Source organism: Oculina patagonica, chromosome 12 (assembly GCF_052425735.1).
Source record: "Oculina patagonica isolate OP01 chromosome 12, crgOcupat, whole genome shotgun sequence".
Taxonomy (NCBI): domain Eukaryota; kingdom Metazoa; phylum Cnidaria; class Anthozoa; order Scleractinia; family Oculinidae; genus Oculina; species Oculina patagonica.
Genome location: NC_135769.1, coordinates 11086179 through 11104581, shown reverse-complemented (window position 1 = coordinate 11104581; position 18403 = coordinate 11086179). Strand labels below are relative to the sequence as shown.

General features: G+C 40.8%; 2 protein-coding genes across 3 annotated transcripts; both read right to left on the bottom strand.

The window, feature by feature from the left end:
• Window positions 1–4023: 4023 nt before the first annotated feature.
• On the bottom strand, window positions 4024–5346 carry LOC144633402 (uncharacterized). Its single transcript, XM_078492279.1, has one exon. The coding sequence runs from the start codon at window positions 5344–5346 to the stop codon at window positions 4024–4026; it is 1323 nt and encodes a 440-aa protein (XP_078348405.1).
• A 1356-nt stretch (window positions 5347–6702) lies between these two features.
• Window positions 6703–15095, bottom strand: LOC144631937 (uncharacterized). Of its 2 annotated transcripts, XM_078490514.1 has the most exons (3): window positions 15039–15095; window positions 8673–12204; window positions 6703–8366 (listed from the first exon to the last, which is right to left on the bottom strand). In XM_078490514.1, the coding sequence occupies exon 2, from the start codon at window positions 12169–12171 to the stop codon at window positions 8719–8721; it is 3453 nt and encodes a 1150-aa protein (XP_078346640.1). In that variant the 5' UTR covers window positions 12172–12204; window positions 15039–15095; the 3' UTR covers window positions 6703–8366; window positions 8673–8718. The 2 variants fall into 2 exon arrangements, with proteins under 2 accessions (XP_078346640.1, XP_078346639.1); XM_078490513.1 differs by lacking the exon at window positions 6703–8366 and having other exon boundaries at window positions 8462–12204.
• Window positions 15096–18403: the final 3308 nt, after the last annotated feature.

Here is an 18403-nt window from a genome sequence, read left to right as displayed (position 1 = left end):
CAGAACAGTAAACAGGTGCAACACATCGTCGTACATTTGTGTCAAGGTGGAAGACTGCTTGTTGTTCTCATTGGCCTGTCTTACTTTGTACAAGAATGAGCAACAAATGATAATGCAGTTTTCTGGAATACAGACTAGGGATTCAATGGCATAGTGACTTAAAATAAATAAGTTCGAAGACAAGATCCCTTGCCTCCGGTTCACTTTCTAGCCGTTTGCTAATGAAGGCTTTCGCCCCTTCCAAAGTAAAACCACAACCACAAAGTTTCGAAACTTTGCCGTATGGCAAGTTTCTTCGAAGTGCATTCAGTGCGTCTGGTCGGCATGTCGTTATAATTGTAGACTCTTTCAAAATCTTTCCTGACGCAAGCTTGGTGTACCATGCAGACACCGACATTTCGGCTTCTTTGTCATCGGCGTAATTAAACAGATCTCCAGCACAAGATGACAGAGATTGAAATTCATCGAGCCCATCAAAAATGATAAGCATTGACGAGGGAATGAACTTCGCGATACATCTACAGGTTTCATCATCGATTGGACTGAAAGGTGAACAGTTAAGTAGACGACTAAGGCTGATGAGACCTGTGATATAATTGAGCTCTCTGAATTTCAAAAAGAAGACAAATTTAAATCTTCTGAGTTCGCCATTTCCCGCAAAAAGCTCACCGGTTGCCCAGTCACGGAGGAGCTTTTGGCAAAGCATTAATTTTCCAACTCCTGCAGGTCCATAAACCAGAATATTCCTGGGTTTTGTTCTTTTATTTTCCTGCTCTTGTTTAAAAATATCGCTCAGGCTAAGACGTTCTGTATTAGCGTTCGATATCTCTGTTCCATTCACACTTTCACGCCGCAAAACCGCTGATGTGTAGAGCTTGTCTGTATTTAAAGACGCAAAGGGTAAAGGAAGAGGAAGTGGTACGGCCAGATCTTTGGTCTTTTCAAGAATTGTCTCCTTAAAATCGTCAGAAATCCGTCCAGCGTTTAACACTAGGGACTTTAAGATACCTGGACGGCTGACCTCGAGGACGGCTGACCGGAAGTCATTTTTCGCGTGTAGCCTATATTGCGCATGCCCGCTCCACGCACATTGCCGTCCAGCTCCGTTAAGTTGTTGTCGAGGACGTGAGAAGTAGAGTTTTGCCGTCCACCAGTGAACGGGAGTACTTTTTGTATGATTTCGTTTAAAAATCTTATTATTTTTCAATTCTGTTACTGTGTTAGGTGGTCCTTTATGGTATTCTTGGTTTGGTACTGATAAAAAGTTAAGAAGTCAAGTTTCATTTGCGATTGCGAATATATTTGTTGTGCTTTGCATAAACGCTGATGGCGAAGCCAAGTGCGTGAAATTATGAACTTTCTTGCCTGTGTTTCTACAAAAATTTTACTTGGAATTTGTACCCTGTGAATGAAAATAGTGCTTTCTGGTCCCCGACTTTGGGCTAGAAGCGCCAAATGTTTTTCTTCGCATGTTTTGGGCTAAGGAATTATTGATCCACAAACGAAGCCGTCCTCCGTTCACACACGCCGGCTCTTAACGTTGGAAGTTCCCGCCAAAAACGTCGACATCGGCCCAGTCCTCCTCGCAAAATTCTACCTTCCTCGCACCGTCCTCGAGGTCAGCCGTCCAGGTATCTTAAAGTCCCTACTGTTTCATTTGGCTCTTCTTGTAAGTTCTCCCCTAACAGGTATGCAACAAAATCGGAATCGCTAGGAATGGCCACTGGATAACCACAGCAGTTGCAATTGTATTGTCTTGGAAGCACATCTTCTTCCATAAGATTGACACTTTCTTGATCTCTTGCTAGCCCTCCGCGCCAACTTATCTTAGCCAGTAAGAACAGACCTTATGCAAAAATGGTTGTCACTCATTTCTTTTGTTTGGAAAAATTTCTGAAAATGCTGATGGTGACACATAAAAATATATGGAATAAAATGCTAAACTGAGAAGTTTCAGTGTTTTTGGTTAAAAGGCTGCAGACTTGTGACTCATTCAAATTTAAAAGATTTGTATGGAAAAAGCCACCCTGGCCTGCCTAGCCTCGTTTTCGTGTTTTTAGCCATAGAAATGTCCCTGTAACTTCCTTCTAGATAAACCTATAACCCTGAAACTTCATACATTGATTTTCGGCTCTCAGAAGAATCATTTGTCAACAAGATTAATCTTGTTGACGCTATGGCTATAATTAATCTTGCTGACAAATGATTCTTCTGGGAGCCGAAAATTAATGGCAGCCATAGTGATATTTGCGCGAGCAACTAACGGCAAACCTTCGAGAAAATCGGCCCATCTGGCGAACCGATCTGGGGACCGGGGGCGTTTCTCTATGGGATACTGAAAACCAACCTCTAACTGGACAAGTAGCTCAAGACGGCGACAAGTGACTAAAATAAGATAAGACGACAACAAAGTATTTTCGCTGTAAAATATTCTTCGTTGACAATTTGTTGAACAATAAAACAATTATCCTGCTCAATCTTGCGGAAAATCGTCTGATTTTAGCCAACTCGTCCTACGGCATCGTCAACGAAGTACCAGGTGATATTCGGTTCATAGTCCGTTGTCGCTGTTTTAAACTATTTAATCTGGGTTTTGGTTCCAACAACAGTTTATTCTTTAATGCTTTACAAACACTCTTAAATACAATAGGCGAAGTAATCAAAAAAGTGAAGTGCTGACTTTGCATAAATGCTAGTTAAAAGAAAAATCGAGTTAAGGTAGGAAAGAGCTAAATATCGAACGAAGAAAACCAAATACAAAAGAGACTGAAGTGGAAACTAAGTATGAATACACGAAAATTCAAAAGGTTCTTTGTGACACTTCTTTTTCGCTTCCTTTCCATCATTTAACGCATTTCATGCATTTTTATCTACTTTTCTATGGATATAAATTATTGCTATGACGTTTCACCTCATTTAAGGCCAGTTTGCATGTTGAAAGGCTCGCCTAGAATGATAGCGTACCCAAGCAGGTCACTGTCCCTTTAAACTTATGTTAAGTTTTTATGTAAACATAATAATAGTCACTAATGTAGAAAAGCATCTGAGGTAAGAATATAGAAACTGAGGCCCCGTTTACACGGGTCCGGACAAATTTTTGCACGGACAAAAACTTGCACGGTTCCACCTTGCGTTTACACGGGACCGGCGGAACTGGACAAATTTTTGAACGGCTAAGTGTGCAAGTTTGGGACCTGAAAAAAGCAGGTCAAATTTTTGACCGGCACGGTTCCATACTTCGTACGGACTCGTGTAAACACCCGAACAGTGCAATTTTTTGCACAGATAGCGCGGTTAAGGCCTGGAATCTACTTATATTTTGCCTGGTTGCTTAGCAAAAATGAAACATTTTGTTGCATTATGCCCCTATTTTGTTACATTTTGTTTTAAAAATTTAAAAATTTGAGGCAAAAGAAACCCAGAAAGCAGTTCACAGATATGAGAAGACGAGCGGCGGCAGCCTGCATCGCTATTTTGGCGGGATTAGCTGGGCTTTTGTCGAACACGTTGCTGCAAATGGCCATTGTTTCCCATCTTCATCGATCGAGGCAACGTATACGATTGAATTTCTTGGTCAGTATGTATAGCTTACGACAAACAAGGAAACTCCTTCCCCTGCTTTTCTTGCTTTGTAGTCTATATTAATTTCTTCATCAGACCACGTAAAGTTCTTTTCTGCCGCCATGTTTGATTTGCCGCGTGCTGCATTAGCTGCAACATGATTGGCTTAAAACATTAGCGATAACCAATCACAACAGAGACGTAAAAAAGCCATTCAAATGCCGCGACTGCTCTAAAATTTGCACGGTTCCGTGTAAACAGCACTGCAATCTGTAACAAAATTTGCACGGATCCATGTAAACAGGCGGCCCAGGTACAAAATTCGTCCGTGCAAAAATTTGTCCGGATCCGTGTAAACGGGGCCTGAGTTGCAATTATTTGGAAAGATAGCCTGAAGCAGATTGTCAACAAAGAACTTGTAAAAAAAAAACATCTACAGCAAATTCATGAAGATACGTTTCTTTAGATGTTGTTCTTTTGATCACGTATTTTATAAAGTGCCTTTCTTAACAGCATCGTGGGTACCCCCGCAGGAATTGTCGTGGATCTTGTTGTTGTGTTGTAAGCATTCTTATCTGTATTTGTCCAAATCACGTGAGAATGTCCTGAAAGAGAAGCTATTTTCCCCATATGCCAATTACCGGGAAAAAAATAATTATTGAACAGGTCAATTACTACGCCACCTGGTGCCATGAAAATGGGAAATCCATGAGCAGATCCGTGCATTCCGAAAAAAATGTCTGCCCATGCAACTAGTTCCAACTGATGTTTTAATGGATACAAGTCTAACTGGACTGTAGTAATGTTCACTTTTGACGAGAAGTTGCTCTCGACCATTTCTTTCACGATATCTTTCTCGTTGGCAATTTTTCTGTCGACAGTACCATCTAGATTCCTTGGGTGGCTTTGGTAATCCCTTCTGAAGTTTATCAGAACGTTTAGCTTGTTTTGACTGCAGTTTCGCAAACGTGCACTCGATGGAATACCGAAGCGCTTTAACACAAAAGACCTAAAAGGTTGAATGTATTCCAGGGACTTAAGGTTCCAGTCCAATAATGGACAGTTCTCTCGTGGATATCTCCAAACTAAGTTTTCGAACACAACATGATTCGCCTGTTTAAAAATGCGATCGTTGAGCTTTATTAGCCTCTGGAACAAGACACTCCAGAAAGGATCCAGTGGAGTAGCAGGATGAGCATCCAATAGAATTATATTAAGCTTCTCTGGTTCTATTCCCATGCGTTGTGTTGTAATATAAATGTCCAACAAGTCAATAACTGTCCAGTACACGTTGGCAAATTCGATCCTTTGGATTGCCAAGTACTGGCCCGCCTGAAATGACTGGTTCGCTCGAAGAAGTACAGACGAAGGATTTGCAACTTCCAGGGCCGTGATCCAAGCGGTTAACGCGTTATACTTTTTGGCTTCATGTAATTTATCTTTTGCTTCGTTAACATCGCCATCACAGTACAGTGTGAAGAAACCTTTCTCCAATCTAAAGAACTCATCTTCTTCTGCGGGATGTTCCAAGTAGGTTTCAAGAACTCTGGCGTGGCCAAGCTTTGGTCGTATGGTGATGTCATTAAAGACCACTGTCCCTCCGTCTATTTTACGTATTCTACGTGCACATGAACCATTCGAATTCTCAAGGGGATTTGACTTGGTCGTAAAAAATTTAAGAACGCAAAGATTGATAAAAAATATTGTTAAGCCGATGAATAGTATTGCCATGAAATTGCGTTTGAGGCGTCGTAGTAGAATAAACCTTGTGCTAAGGCAAGCCATGTTGATTCTTTCCAAGCTAGGAAATAAAGAAATAAGGAAATATAATGAATAAAATGTTAGTCCGTTTGGATAAGTTCAAACATTAATTTACTGAAACGAAGAAAATTAAATAAATAATTATTTTCAGCTAAATTCCGCTTTAGTGTGATGAAAATGCCATATTTACTTTCTTGTTCCATCGCAGAAAAGAAAACGAGTAACCTTCCATCAGCTGCTAATTATATGCAACGATAATTTAGTAAAACAGGTTAAACGAAGGCAGGTCAAGTCATTTAGGCTTTTCTTGCTATCGACGACTTTACTCACACCCACGACTTTTACCAACACCCACGACTTTACCCACACCCACAGCTGTTAGGTCTACCCGTGATTTTGAATGTAAACTATTATTTAGTAAAGAAAATTGAAGTCCATTGTACTTCACATCGGATTTACAGAAATAATAGACATTGGAGGTAAACAAAATGGCCGACAAGCACAAAAATTGTCGACCGGTTATGCTAAATTTCGCTTAACCGCAACATATTTTTCCCTTTCTATGTTCTTTGTCAGTTCATTTTATTTGATCTGTGTTGTAACAATGGGCGGAAGAGGTTAGACTTACTCAAAGCATGCCTCGTTTAAACTTTGCATTTTTTAACCGTTCGCGCGAACGGTGAAGTAGGTTTCAAGCAAAACATGTATATTAGTTTTTGTTGTGTGTTAAAGAAAATTGGGCCTACAATTAAATGTTCACCAATTGTAGCTTATTTTACTCCTCTCCATTGCCGAAAATAGGCCGCTGATGGTGGAATCAATCTTCATGCAAGAAATGTCATTAAAGCCGCAGTACGCCTTTTAATTGAGGACTACTAAATTGTTGAGCCAAGAAATTGCACCCCCAATATCACTTAACTTTGTACATGAGAAGCGTCAACGAGAAGGATTTTAATTTGGGGTAATGATTTCTGTATCTTTTGAATACAACTTACCAACTCATCAGTGAGGTGGTTTCATCTGATAGATTGATTTGATAGATTTGAAGGCAAAGTTTGAAGGAAATAGACTTTTGACCCAAAATGAAGTGCAACGCTTTTAAAGACTGCGTCTTGACCCCGACACTTGCTCCAAGTCGACCTCTCAACGCAACCGAAACGAGATCGAGCTTAAAAAAAAGGACTTTGAAAAACTTTACTTTACCCCTTACTGCAAGCTGTGGCTATGGACTGGTAGGAAAGAAGTGGTCTAAAAATTGAAAAATTCGGGCCTACGTTTTCAAGTTTGACAGTTTTACTTGGAAGAAAATTTCTTAAAAAAATTGATCACGGTTTAATCACATCTTGGAGAATGAATTTATGTCTTTCTTTTGTTGTTCAATTTTGTTATTGTTATTGCTGTTGTTGATCGGTGAGTGCTTCCTCGTAATTCAAGCATAGTTTACACAAAAACTTAGAAGACTTCCCGTGACACTGTTTTTTACTTCGTACATGAAAAGCGTCAACGACAAGGGTTCTAAGTTGGTAATAATTTCTCCATCTTTTGAATACAGCTTATCAGAGTTTAAGAAGATGGCTTGGATAATCTACAATGTTGATTGCTGTCATAATGCTCATCAATAAGTCACGATAAGTTGTCGTGAGTATTCGCTCATTGCATGAAACCGGTCAACCAGTAGTTAAGTTGAGGATAATCTACGTCACAATTTTGGAACACGTTTTCCTCTCTCTTCCAATATTGCTTAAGAGAAATGTAATTAAAATCTGCAACACCAGAGCGAGAAAGTACAGATGAGTGGTGCCGGATCCTTGAATATCTGAATCAGTAAATTATATAGTCTACATTAAAAATATGCAAAACACAGTGGTAGCTCTCGTAACCGGACACTCTCGGGACGCGAAAAGTGTCCGTAACTGGCGCAGGCCGCTTACGAGAATGGTTCTTGTAAGCGGCCAGACGAGGTGAAGGGAATAAATGGCCGCTTAAGGGAGCTTGCCCAGCTAACAATAACCGGACGGACATAGCCTGTGTTGCAGACGAACTATTAAAACCCCGGTATACCAGGGTTTTAGTTCGTCTGTAACACAGGCTAGATTACTAATTACTGTAACATCATTGTGACGAACGGCGATGTGAAGTTGATTGATAAAAACAAGATGCAGAGGTTGTTAATAGGATTTTCTTTGGGGTGTCCGCTTACGGGAGCTTAAAAACAAAGAAAAGTCTAAGTTGTAATATCTGATAGTGTCCGCCGCCGCTTACGGGAATGCCCGCTTTCGAGAATGTAAAAATACAAAGTTTGTATGGGAGTTAAAACGGGTTTCAAACAAGGCGGCCGTAAGAAGAGCTGTCCGCTTACGAGAGTGTCCGTTAAGAGAGCTTCGACTGTATCGATCAGCCTGCCGTCGATATTTTGCAATTGTGACAAAACAATCTGCTCCACAAAGTGTTTTACTCAACATTTAGGGAGAAGGGAGAAATGAAAGCATGCAGTTACACATATTTTGATGGGAAGCACGAGGTTGTCCCAAATATATGTGACGTGCATAGTTTTTGCTGGTTTTTAAAACAAGCTTTCATGGCACAGGCATGAGCAACTTAGCTAGGGTTTAAAGTGCATCGAATGTGCATTGAACGTGCATTACTTAATACTCAAGCCAGCAGCAAAACATTAACGACACCCCTATCACACACCTTTGTAAACGTCAATAACTTGCTTACAGTTCGACCAGTTCGACCAGCAATGTTGCGCGAAATGTTGCAACGTGTAGTCACGTGGAATGAATGTTGCGTGTAATGTTGCAGCGTGTGTTCAGGCCACACGGCATTTAACATTGAAAGGTATCATTGCACTCTGAGATGACAAAGATGACCAAATCCAAGCAATTCTTTTCTAACACGGCATTTAACATTGAAAGGTATCATTGCACTCTGAGATGACAAAGATGACCAAATCCAAGCAATTCTTTTCTAACATTAACAAAATTTATGTATGGAGTTAACGCAGCATGCGCCTGGTATGGGCACGTCCTAATGCAAATCTGAGCCTCTCTATGGTTACCCACGGTCTTCGTTTTATTCGCAACTTTTTGCAAATCTTCGTTTTCTTTAAACAGATCTTCGTTTTATCTTCGTTCGGTTTTTCCGTGGAATGTTGTCAAATGCCAACATTTAAAAATTACAGATATTTTCTGTAGTGTTTAGGAATTTTGACAATTTTATATCGGAGTGTTCAATTTGATCACGTGAATTTTGGTCAATTTCAGATCTTCGCTTCAATCTTGAGATCGTCGTTTTTTCCGCGGTGATCTTCGCGTCTTCGATTTCTTCGGAAATATCCATAGAGAGGCTCAAATCTGAGTGTACGGCCGACGAGTACGATAATGCATAGCCGTGTTACAAATATAGTTTTCCCCAGAATTGTTCCCAGTAAATAGCCTCAACATCTAGAAAAGCACACAGCAGTTGCTCCTTCCCTTGTTCACTTATGTTGTTTTCACTGAGATTAAGTGAGCTTAGTTTATTACTTTTCGGGCTTTTGAAACAGTTCAAGAAAAGCAAAGCTTCACGATCAGAAATTCCATTCTGCTGCATGTTAAGTTCCTCCAACAGGCTTGAATAAGAGGCTACGGCCTTAGCAATGTGTGAACATCCTGAATTTCCAAAATTGTTCCCGCTTATGTTTAAATACTTCAGTTTACACTGCCGACTTTGCAGTGTCGAAGCAATGTATCTTGCACCGTGATCAGTAATGCCAGTTGCAGCTAAGTTCAGTCTTTGCACCTTGCAGTATGGATCTGTAAGATGCTGAGTTAAGGCCTGCACGGATTTGTCATCAAGACTGTTGTTACGTAGTTTTAATGACTGGATATAGCATTCGCGTGCTACAAGTGCTCCGGCCAAGAGCGCCATTCCATGCTCGGTGAAATTGTTATCACTAAGGTCTAGATCTTGCACGTGACACCTGCTGTCGACGAGTGCGGTCACCAAATACTCAACTCCTGTATTGTCGATTCCGCAACTTGCAACACAAAGATCTTTCAAGGGAAAGTTTTCGTCAACGAGCATTTCCGACAATTGGCGAGCGTTGGCATGGTCTAAGTCGTTAAAGGCGAGATTTAACGTTCGGAGCTGACATCGAGTGTCCTTCAGAACGTCTAAAAGGCAACTAATGCCTAATCGACTAATACCATTTCCACTTAGATTGAGATGCTGTAACGTGCAATGGTCCCTTCTGAGGCCTCGACATAAACTTTCAACTCCATCGTCTCGGATTCTGTTGTTGCTTAGATCTAATTCCTCAGCGGGGCCATGGCGAGAGGCTATCAAGATGCCAAGTTCTTCACATTCGTTGCTTCCAAATAAATTGTTGAACATTCGAAGGATCTTGATCGCTCCGTCTTGGCATCGAGAAAGAAGATAGATTACGACTCTGTTGTCAGCTGCCTTTGCTTGGCAATCTCTCAAATCAATGCATCCTTGAAGGCTTGAAGTCAGTTCTGAGCTGGTTAACGAATCGTCGTTGAACTCAAAGCAGCATCTGGCTGCTAGAAGAAGTCGCTCACCTTCGCTTCGTTCTTCCGAATTTGCGATACTCGCTCGTAGACCGCGAACGAGGTTTCTCATCTTCGCTTCATCACTCGGCTTCAAAAGGCCAGCCACAAACTGAATGACCATGTCCCATTTTGAGCTCACTCTCAAGGAATTCACGATTCCAGTGAACTCAGTTTCAGAAAGCACGGTTACAATATGCTTCGCTGCCAAGAACTCTTGCATTGTGGAAGTGAAACAGTATTGCGTCTCAAAACAAGCTGGGCCAGTTTGGGTGAGTGGAAGGCACTGAAGAAGACCACTTTCAATAAGGGGCTCGATTCCTTTTTCTGGAAGGGCAAACTCTTTTAAGTCCTTCCGTCTGTAAAGGGACATGTCTCCCTCGATGCCTTTAAAAGCCAGTGCAAACAGCTTGTCTAGAACTCGTTGTGGAGGGCCCTGCTCTGGAAAAGCACCACGACAACTTGGGTTGTGCAGAACAGTGAAAAGGTGAAGCACATCATCGTAGATTTGTGTCAAGGTGGAAGACTGCTTGTTGTTCTCATTGGCCTGTCTTACTTTGTACAAGAATGAGCAACAAATGATGATGCAGTTTTCTGGAATGCAGACTAGGGATTCGATGCCACGGTTACTTGAAATAAGTTCGAAGACAAGGTCCCTCGCCTCCGGTTCACTTTCTAGCAGTTTGCCAATGAAGGCTTTCGCCCCTTCCAAAGTAAAACCACAAAGTTTCACAACTTTGTCGTATGGCAAGTTTTTTGGAAGTGCATTCAGTGCGTCTGGTCGGCATGTCGTTATAATTGTAGACCCTTTCAAAATCTTTCCCGACACAAGCTTAGCGTACCATGCAGACACTGGCATTTCGGCTTCTTTGTCATCGGCGTAATTAAACAGATCTCCAGCACAAGATGACAGAGATTGAAATTCATCGAGACCATCAAAGATGATGAGCATTGACGAGGGAATGAACTTCGCGATACATCTACAGGTTTCATCATCGATTGGACTGAAAGGTGAACAGTTAAGTAGACGACTAAGGCTGATGGGACCTGTGATATAATTGAGCTCTCTGAATTTCAAAAAGAAGACAAATTTAAATCTTCTGAGTTCGCCATTTACCGCAAAAAGCTCACCGGTTGCCCAGTCACGGAGGAGCTTTTGACAGAACATCGATTTTCCAACTCCTGCAGGTCCATAAACCAGAATATTCCTGGGTTTTGTCTTTTGATTTCCCTGCTCTTGTTTGAAAATATCGCTCAGGTTTATTAGCTGTTCAAGATTAGCGTTCGATATCTCTCTTCCATCTACCCTTTCACTCTGCAAAACCGCTGTTGTGTAAAGCTTGTCTGTATTCAAAGACGTAAAGGGTAAAGGAAGAGGAAGTGGTACGGCCAGATCTTTCGTCTTTTCAAGAATTGTGTCCTTGAAATCATCAGAAATCCGTCCAGCGTTTAACACTGTTTCATTTGGCTCTTCTTGTAAGTTCTCCTTAAGCAGGTATGCAACAAACTCGGCATCGCAAGGAATGGCCACGGGATAACCACAGCAGTTGCAATTGTATTGTCTTGGAAACACATCTGCTTCCATAAGATTGATACTTTCTTGATCTCTGTCTAGTCCTCCGCGCCAACTTATCTTAGCCAATAATACAGCTTCAACTATGGCAAGAAAGATCAGAATTATGTCGAGCGTAAGCATAGCGATATTTGCGCGATACTTGTCTGCGAAATACGCGTCCGAGCACACCGTGTTTTTATGTTCTTTTTCGATGATTAACAGGCATTTAAAACTCTTGGGAAATTCAAATGTCTGACGTGAAAGCAGTAATACCACCATCGTGGTCAAGAATGCAACTCTGACGAAAATCAGAAGCAAGTAGGAACAGTAAACACTCATGCACCTGTTCTGTTGATCACGTGCTTCGCGCATGTGCAGTTGACCTGGTTGGCCCAGTACGCGTCCTGCATCCGCCTGCCGTTTGAAAAATACCAGTCGGGGGCCTAAGTACAAAGCAAAGGCGATCCAAGTGCCAATCAAGACACACCCATTGATAAGAGCAAACGTGAACTGGGGAAAAGGGCTGTTATAATCTACCGCGTGGAGATTGTAGCAGAGTTGATTCACCAAGCCTGGATCTTTGTTTGCATTGCATTTAAAGTTTGCTTTGTCTTTAGAGTAGTACTCACTCAAGCTTCCTATCACCCCACCCCAAGATACAAATGCCAGCAAGAACTGAAGCTGTCCAAAGCGACTCTGGGATTTTGGTACAACCGCTATGTGCTCTTTGAGGAGGTCCATGGTTTTCGAGAGAACTATACGTTTAGTTCCTTTCTACAAAGAAAAAGTTAAAATATATCAATTATTACTACCGAGTTGTTCCCTCTTTCTCTAGTAATGAAGCAAGCAAGTTGACAGGCACTATGACCTCGTTTGAGGATCTGCTTACCACCCGTTCCAAGAGCACTCGTTCGGTAACGTACGAAATGACTATATAACTAATAACTGATTTTATTTTTTTCTTTGTTCGTGAGCGGGCGGTATTCTACAAATCCTGCGATCTGATTGGTTCCGGGAGCGGGTGGTATTCTCCAATCCGGCCCGCTCACAGCGGGCGGTAGCGCAAAAATTTTTTTTGGGATCACTTTCTTGGGGAGCTTGGAAACCAGGCTTGATTTGGTAGCCGAGCCTTCTCCTCACAATGTAACCTTGTTTACAGACAACAGCGAAATTTTCACAGAATATGCCCTGAAACTTCTTGAGAGTATTAGATGTTTGTTTAGAAATGTCAAGCGATTCCAATAATTATTTTGGTTTTCTAGTTTACGAAATATCCGAACTTCGGTTTACCATAAAATTGCTATGTTCTCGACACTTAAAAAAATTTTGGCTCAACCCGGAAGTATTATAAATTGAAACAGAAAACCAGTCACGCAAACGAATGAATGGATGAATATCTCTATTTACTTTAAAAACCCAATAAGAATATTCGAAGTTTGTTTAGAAATGCCAAGCGATTCTTAAAATTATTTCGGTTTCGAAGTGGACGAATTTTTCGAGCTTGTGCATACCATAAAATCGCTATGTTCAGGACACTTACACCCGCTCATCTTTCGATGTGCTACACAAACAAGACGGATCGAAATCCGCCAATCACAGCCCACTAGCATGACCTTCTAAACTTGTGGGCTCATTTCCGGCCGGTGTTGATTTCATGCAAATGAGCCTACAAGTTCAGGAGGTCATGCTAGTGGGCTGTGATTGGCGGATTTCGATCCGTCTTGTTTGTGTAGCACATCGAAATAAAGATGAGCGGGTGTATTGTTAGCGATTTTATTAGGGTATACACAAGCTCGAAAAATTCGTCCACTTAGAAACCAAAATAATTTTAAAAATCGCTTTGCATTTCTAAACAAACATCGAATATTCTTATTGGGTTATTAAAGTAAATAGAGATATTCATCCATTCATTCATTTGTGTGAGGTTTTCTGTTTCAATATTGCTCACTTCCGGGCTGAGCCAAAATTTTTCTCAGTGTCGAGAACATAGCGATTTTATGGTATAGCGAAGTTCGGATATTTCGTCAACTAGAAAACCAAAATCATATTTTGAATCGCTTGACATTTCTTAACAAACATCTGATACTCTCAAGAAGTTTCAGTGGATATTCTATGAAAATTTTGCACATTGTGAGGAGAAGGCTCGGCTACCAAATCAAGCCTGGTTTCCAAGCTCCCCAAGAAAGTGATCCCAAAAAAAAATTTTGCTGACGTCACATGGTTCCCTCTGTATATTGTTAGAAGCCCCCCAGACGATGATAATAGTTCTCGCAAGAAAAATTACTAAAAAACAAACAAACCATCAAGGAATCACAATTCTCCAAAGCAGAAGGTATTTGGCGAGTTGGTAATAAAGAATCTGTAAATAATTCTTCTGCCTGTTTTTTTTGTTTAGACAATTAGACAATTAGACTACAAGCCCGAGTTTTCTATTTAACAAAAAGACGGCAACTGTGTAGCCGATCAGATCGCGCGTTTTGCCAATAGTCAGCTGCTGGGCTATGCTAACAGCAAGAACAAATCAGATTCACGGATTTCCAATAGAACACAACTGAGTTTCCACTAACACGCGTAGCCGAGTCGGAAACAAAATGTATATATCAGATGAGGGCAACATCAAGGGTTTGTTCGGGTTTGTTCCAGGTACCCCAACCTTTTGAGACATTTGTTTTGAGAGATATAGACCGTGTGACCGTTGTTTAGCGTTGTGTGAGTGTTGTAATTTGAGCGTCACGATGACCTACTTCAATTTAAAATCGCGAACAAGTTTTCAATAAAAAAAACCCTACCTGACCTCAGTGTGATCTGTCTTTTGACTTGTCTCCTATGTGGTTTTTGGAGCGATTTAGTGCAATTCCGGTGAATTTTAGTTCCATTGCTTTTCTCAGGTAGGGATTTTTTAATTGAAACTCGTTTGCGTTTTTAATTGAAGTAGGAATCGTTTTTCCCATACAAAACCTTTAATATAATTTTGCCGTTACGCAACGGTCGCTGTGAAGCTCAAATAACAACACACGCAACTCAGAACAGAGGTCACACGGTCTATAAAAACTTTATATCTCCCATAGAGCTTAAACTTCGTGTCGTTTGTTGTGCGACGGCTCAAATGAGCACACTGCACTGCCTATAAGGGACGGACGAAAAGGAAAACGCGTGTATTTTACAACAAAACAGGGAACGGGTGAATATTGCGTGTAATATCGATGAGCAAAGTTCGTATTTCGGCCGGGATGGGCTGTCAGTAAGGGACTTTCCGGCCGACGGCCTCGCTCAACCAGGTCTTAATAAATACCTTGCAGCTACAATCTCTCGGAAGGGTGGTTTTGTATAAATATGAATTATTTTTCAGGTTTATATGAATTGTTTCGATTGTAAAACGAACAGCAGCTAACGAGTCGTTCCATTCAAAACCATATCATTCTAATCATGAATCATTACAAAAATTCATCATCATGCATGGCTTGATCATATCGTGAACATAAATTAAATGGAAACCTTCAGCTGAACACAAGAGTTTGGGATTCTTGGTTTAAGCACTCCTTATAACTTATCCTTTTGAAGATAAACAAAACATGACGCTTTTATAAGAAATCACTGATCTCACCTACCTTTTATGTGCAGAGCTGTTCGTACCAGTTAAACAACAGGAAAGCGAAAGAGGAAGATTAGTCATGTGATATATATGTATACCCGATATCCTATCAGTTGTGCTCGGACGCGTTTTTCTCGCGGTTTGCGCCCCTTCACTGCGGTAAACTACGAGCCGACATATTCAAATGTTCGATTGGGAAAGCTTAGGAGTTTGCATACTGTAGAATTCCGGTTATAAGCCCTGGGCTTATACAACTTCGTAAGGGGTTTTGGGTTGGCTTATAAGCGGAATGAAAAAAAAAAACGTTTCAAAACGAGCCACGGGAGTGTTGATGGAAATATGTTTTCAAGTTCAAAACACATAATAAAGCAACATTTAGCCCTATTCAGTACTGTCATCTGGTAGAGGGGGACTTATATCCGGGCGGGGGGGGGGGCTTATAACCGGATGTATTTTTTTGTTTCCAGGATGATAGGCCTATAACCGGGGGGGCTTATAAGCGGGGGGGGGGGGGCTTATAACCGGAATTCTGCGGTATTCATATGAAAGGGCAATAAAACTCGTTGCAACAAAATGGTCTGAAAACCGTTGCTACGAAGTTTCTACATTCTACATTCTTGCTCATCCACAGATTTATAGCTCAGAGTCGACTCAGAGTATGTAATTAGGGTAGAGGCTATCAAAATGTAGGGGTATCAAATGGTCTTTGCGAGCATTTGCGAGCATGCGAGCACAGCGTTTTTCTTTGCGAGCACGAGCATTGACAAAAATTAGCCTTGCGAGCAACGAGCATTTTTCAAAAACCTACCTCCACTAAAAACCAAGCATGCGAGCACTTGTAAAAATGTGCGAGCACGAGCAAACGAGCACCCTCTAAAATTGTCACGTCTGAAGTCCTCTGCAGAAATTGAGTACAGTTTTAGAGGTCAGCTATGGAAATCATGTATTTTTTGATGTAAGGGGTGACGGCTTTTTTTTTTTTAAACGAGTCGCTGGCCGGAACGAGCCGAGCGCGTTCCGAGTAGCGCTTTCTGGGAGGGGGGCTGTATATGGGCTATATAGGTATGTGCCGCGGGATAGGGCCAGTGGTGTTTTAGGTTCTCGGTCCTTAAATCATGTAAATAGGGTGTCCACTCATTTTTGTTGTGTTCCCGATGTGATCCTTATAGATAAGGTGATCCTTACAGATAAGGTACCTAAATTGCATCAGCTAAAATTGCAGTGTGTAAACGTCTAGCTAAACAAAGAGGAAAAGCTCTATTTAAACTGAACTATCCGTTTAAGTATAAGTTTAACTTCCAACAGAAACGAAACAAAGTTGACCCGTTCGCGCCATTTTAATTTTAGTTTTTGTTTTCCCTTGAATAGGGTGTCATTTTTCGAGTTTAGGCGTTAAAAAGGGTATCAATTTTCGTTTTCCTTATCCTTAATTAGGGTCAGTTAACAACCTTCGCGGCACACACCTATCCGAAATTTAGCGGAGTATCCCCCCCGGGGGGGGGGCGGGGAACGCTTTCCTGTCCAGTTTCAAAGCTCTGCCTTGTGACAAAAGACGTTGCCTTGATAGAGGGGGTATCGTTGCGGTCCAAACGTTTTCTCCTTACTATTGCATCATTAGGACAATTCTTTACTTTCACGGTGTGGCCTTAGGTCTCCGATATTTTACACAGCAAATGACCGTCGGGAAGCTATAGGGTCAAGAACGCTTTGCTGTGACTAGGGCTTTCCCAACATTGCGCAAAATTATTCAAAAAGTTGCTTGAAAATTCTGCAAAAGGTGCTCAAAAGTTGTTTCAATATTCCAAAAAAGTTGCTTTTGATAAAAAAATTTCCGCCAAAAAAATCCAAAACGCTTTTTTTTATAAAGAAAATTTCTACAAATATATTCTAATTTTTTCTTTGAATGCGAAAATTTTCTGCAAACTTCGTTAATTTTCGGAAACGTTTGTGTGACCTTCAGACAACACCCGGACAATCTTTGGAGATCTTCTTGGAGATTACTTGGGGGGTGAGTTCTTTATGGAACTCATGGTATCTGAGTGCAGCATATTAACCTCGTGCTAGATCATTATGTCTAACTTGGCTGGTGAGTTCCTTATGGAACTCATGGTATCTGAGTGCAGCATATTAACCTCGTGCTAGATTATAATGTCTAACTTGGGTGGTGAGTTCCTTATGGAACTCATGGTATCTGAAGGTAGCATATTAACCTCTTGCAAGAACATTATGTTTTATTGGGTGGTGAGTTCCTTAGGGAACTCATGTTATCTGAGGGCAGCATATTAACCCTGAGGTAGATTGTTATGTCTTACTAGGGTGGTGAGTTCCTTATGAAACTCATGTATTCTGAAGGCAGCATATTGACTTCGTACTAGATTATTATGTCTTACTTGGGTTGTGAGTTCCTAATGGCACTCATGTTGTATGAAGGCAGCATAACAACCTTGTGCTAGGGCTCTCCAGAAGTTGCTCGAAATTATTAAAAAAAAGTTGCTTGAAATTTCTGAAAAAGGTGCTCGAAAGTTTTTCCAAAAATCAAAAAAAGGCGTTTTTGATTAAAAAAGTTGCTCGAAAGTTGCCCCAAAATCAAAAACGCTGCTTTTTATAAAGAAAATTTCTTCAAATATATGCTAATTTTCCTTTGAAGGTAGGATTTCTAAGCAGTTTCATGCAATTTCACTGCAACAGAAGTGTCCAAACAACATTTTAAGGCAAATATTTGTTGAATTACGAGAAAAATCGTGAAGACATCGATGAGGTCATGTTCGCTGACTAATTTTGTAATGTTTTAATGGCTATTGAGTCGAAAGTCGAAACGTCTTCGGATGTTCCACGAAAATCTTCGTCAAACGTCGTTAATCTTCGGAAACGTTCATATGGCCTTCGGACAACACTCGGATAATCATCGGAGATCTTCGGTCTAGAAATTGCTCAAAATGCAACAAGTTACTTGAAAGGAAGAAAAAGTTGCTCAAAATATGAAAAGTTGCCAAAAAGTTGCCGAGCAGCTTGTGGAAAGCCCTAGCTGTGACGCATCTATATCCTCACGTTACTTAGCAACCACGCTGTCATACTAAATGCACATAAAAACCTGTTTGTCCTGTTTATTATAGTTTCATCGAAACTGTATGGTGTGAATTGAAAATGTGAATCTAAATATACATGTATAAAAGGAAAATCGTAACTTATGTTTGGGAGCCAAAAACGGTTATAGAAGAAAAACAAAAGAACATGAAGACTTACGAGCCACAAGTATATACGTTTTTCATCGAACTTCCAGAGAAACTATATATATATATTCTTACTAATTTTCGCGATTTCAAAATAATCGCGAAATTAAGTACGCGCGAAAAAAAACATTGCGCGAAATTTAAACACGCG

Coding starts and splice junctions, on each gene's coding strand:
- LOC144633402 (XM_078492279.1), bottom strand. CDS start 5,346: ATGGCTTGCCTTAGCACAAGGTTTATTCTACTACGACGCCTCAAACGC.
- LOC144631937 (XM_078490514.1), bottom strand. CDS start 12,171: ATGGACCTCCTCAAAGAGCACATAGCGGTTGTACCAAAATCCCAGAGT.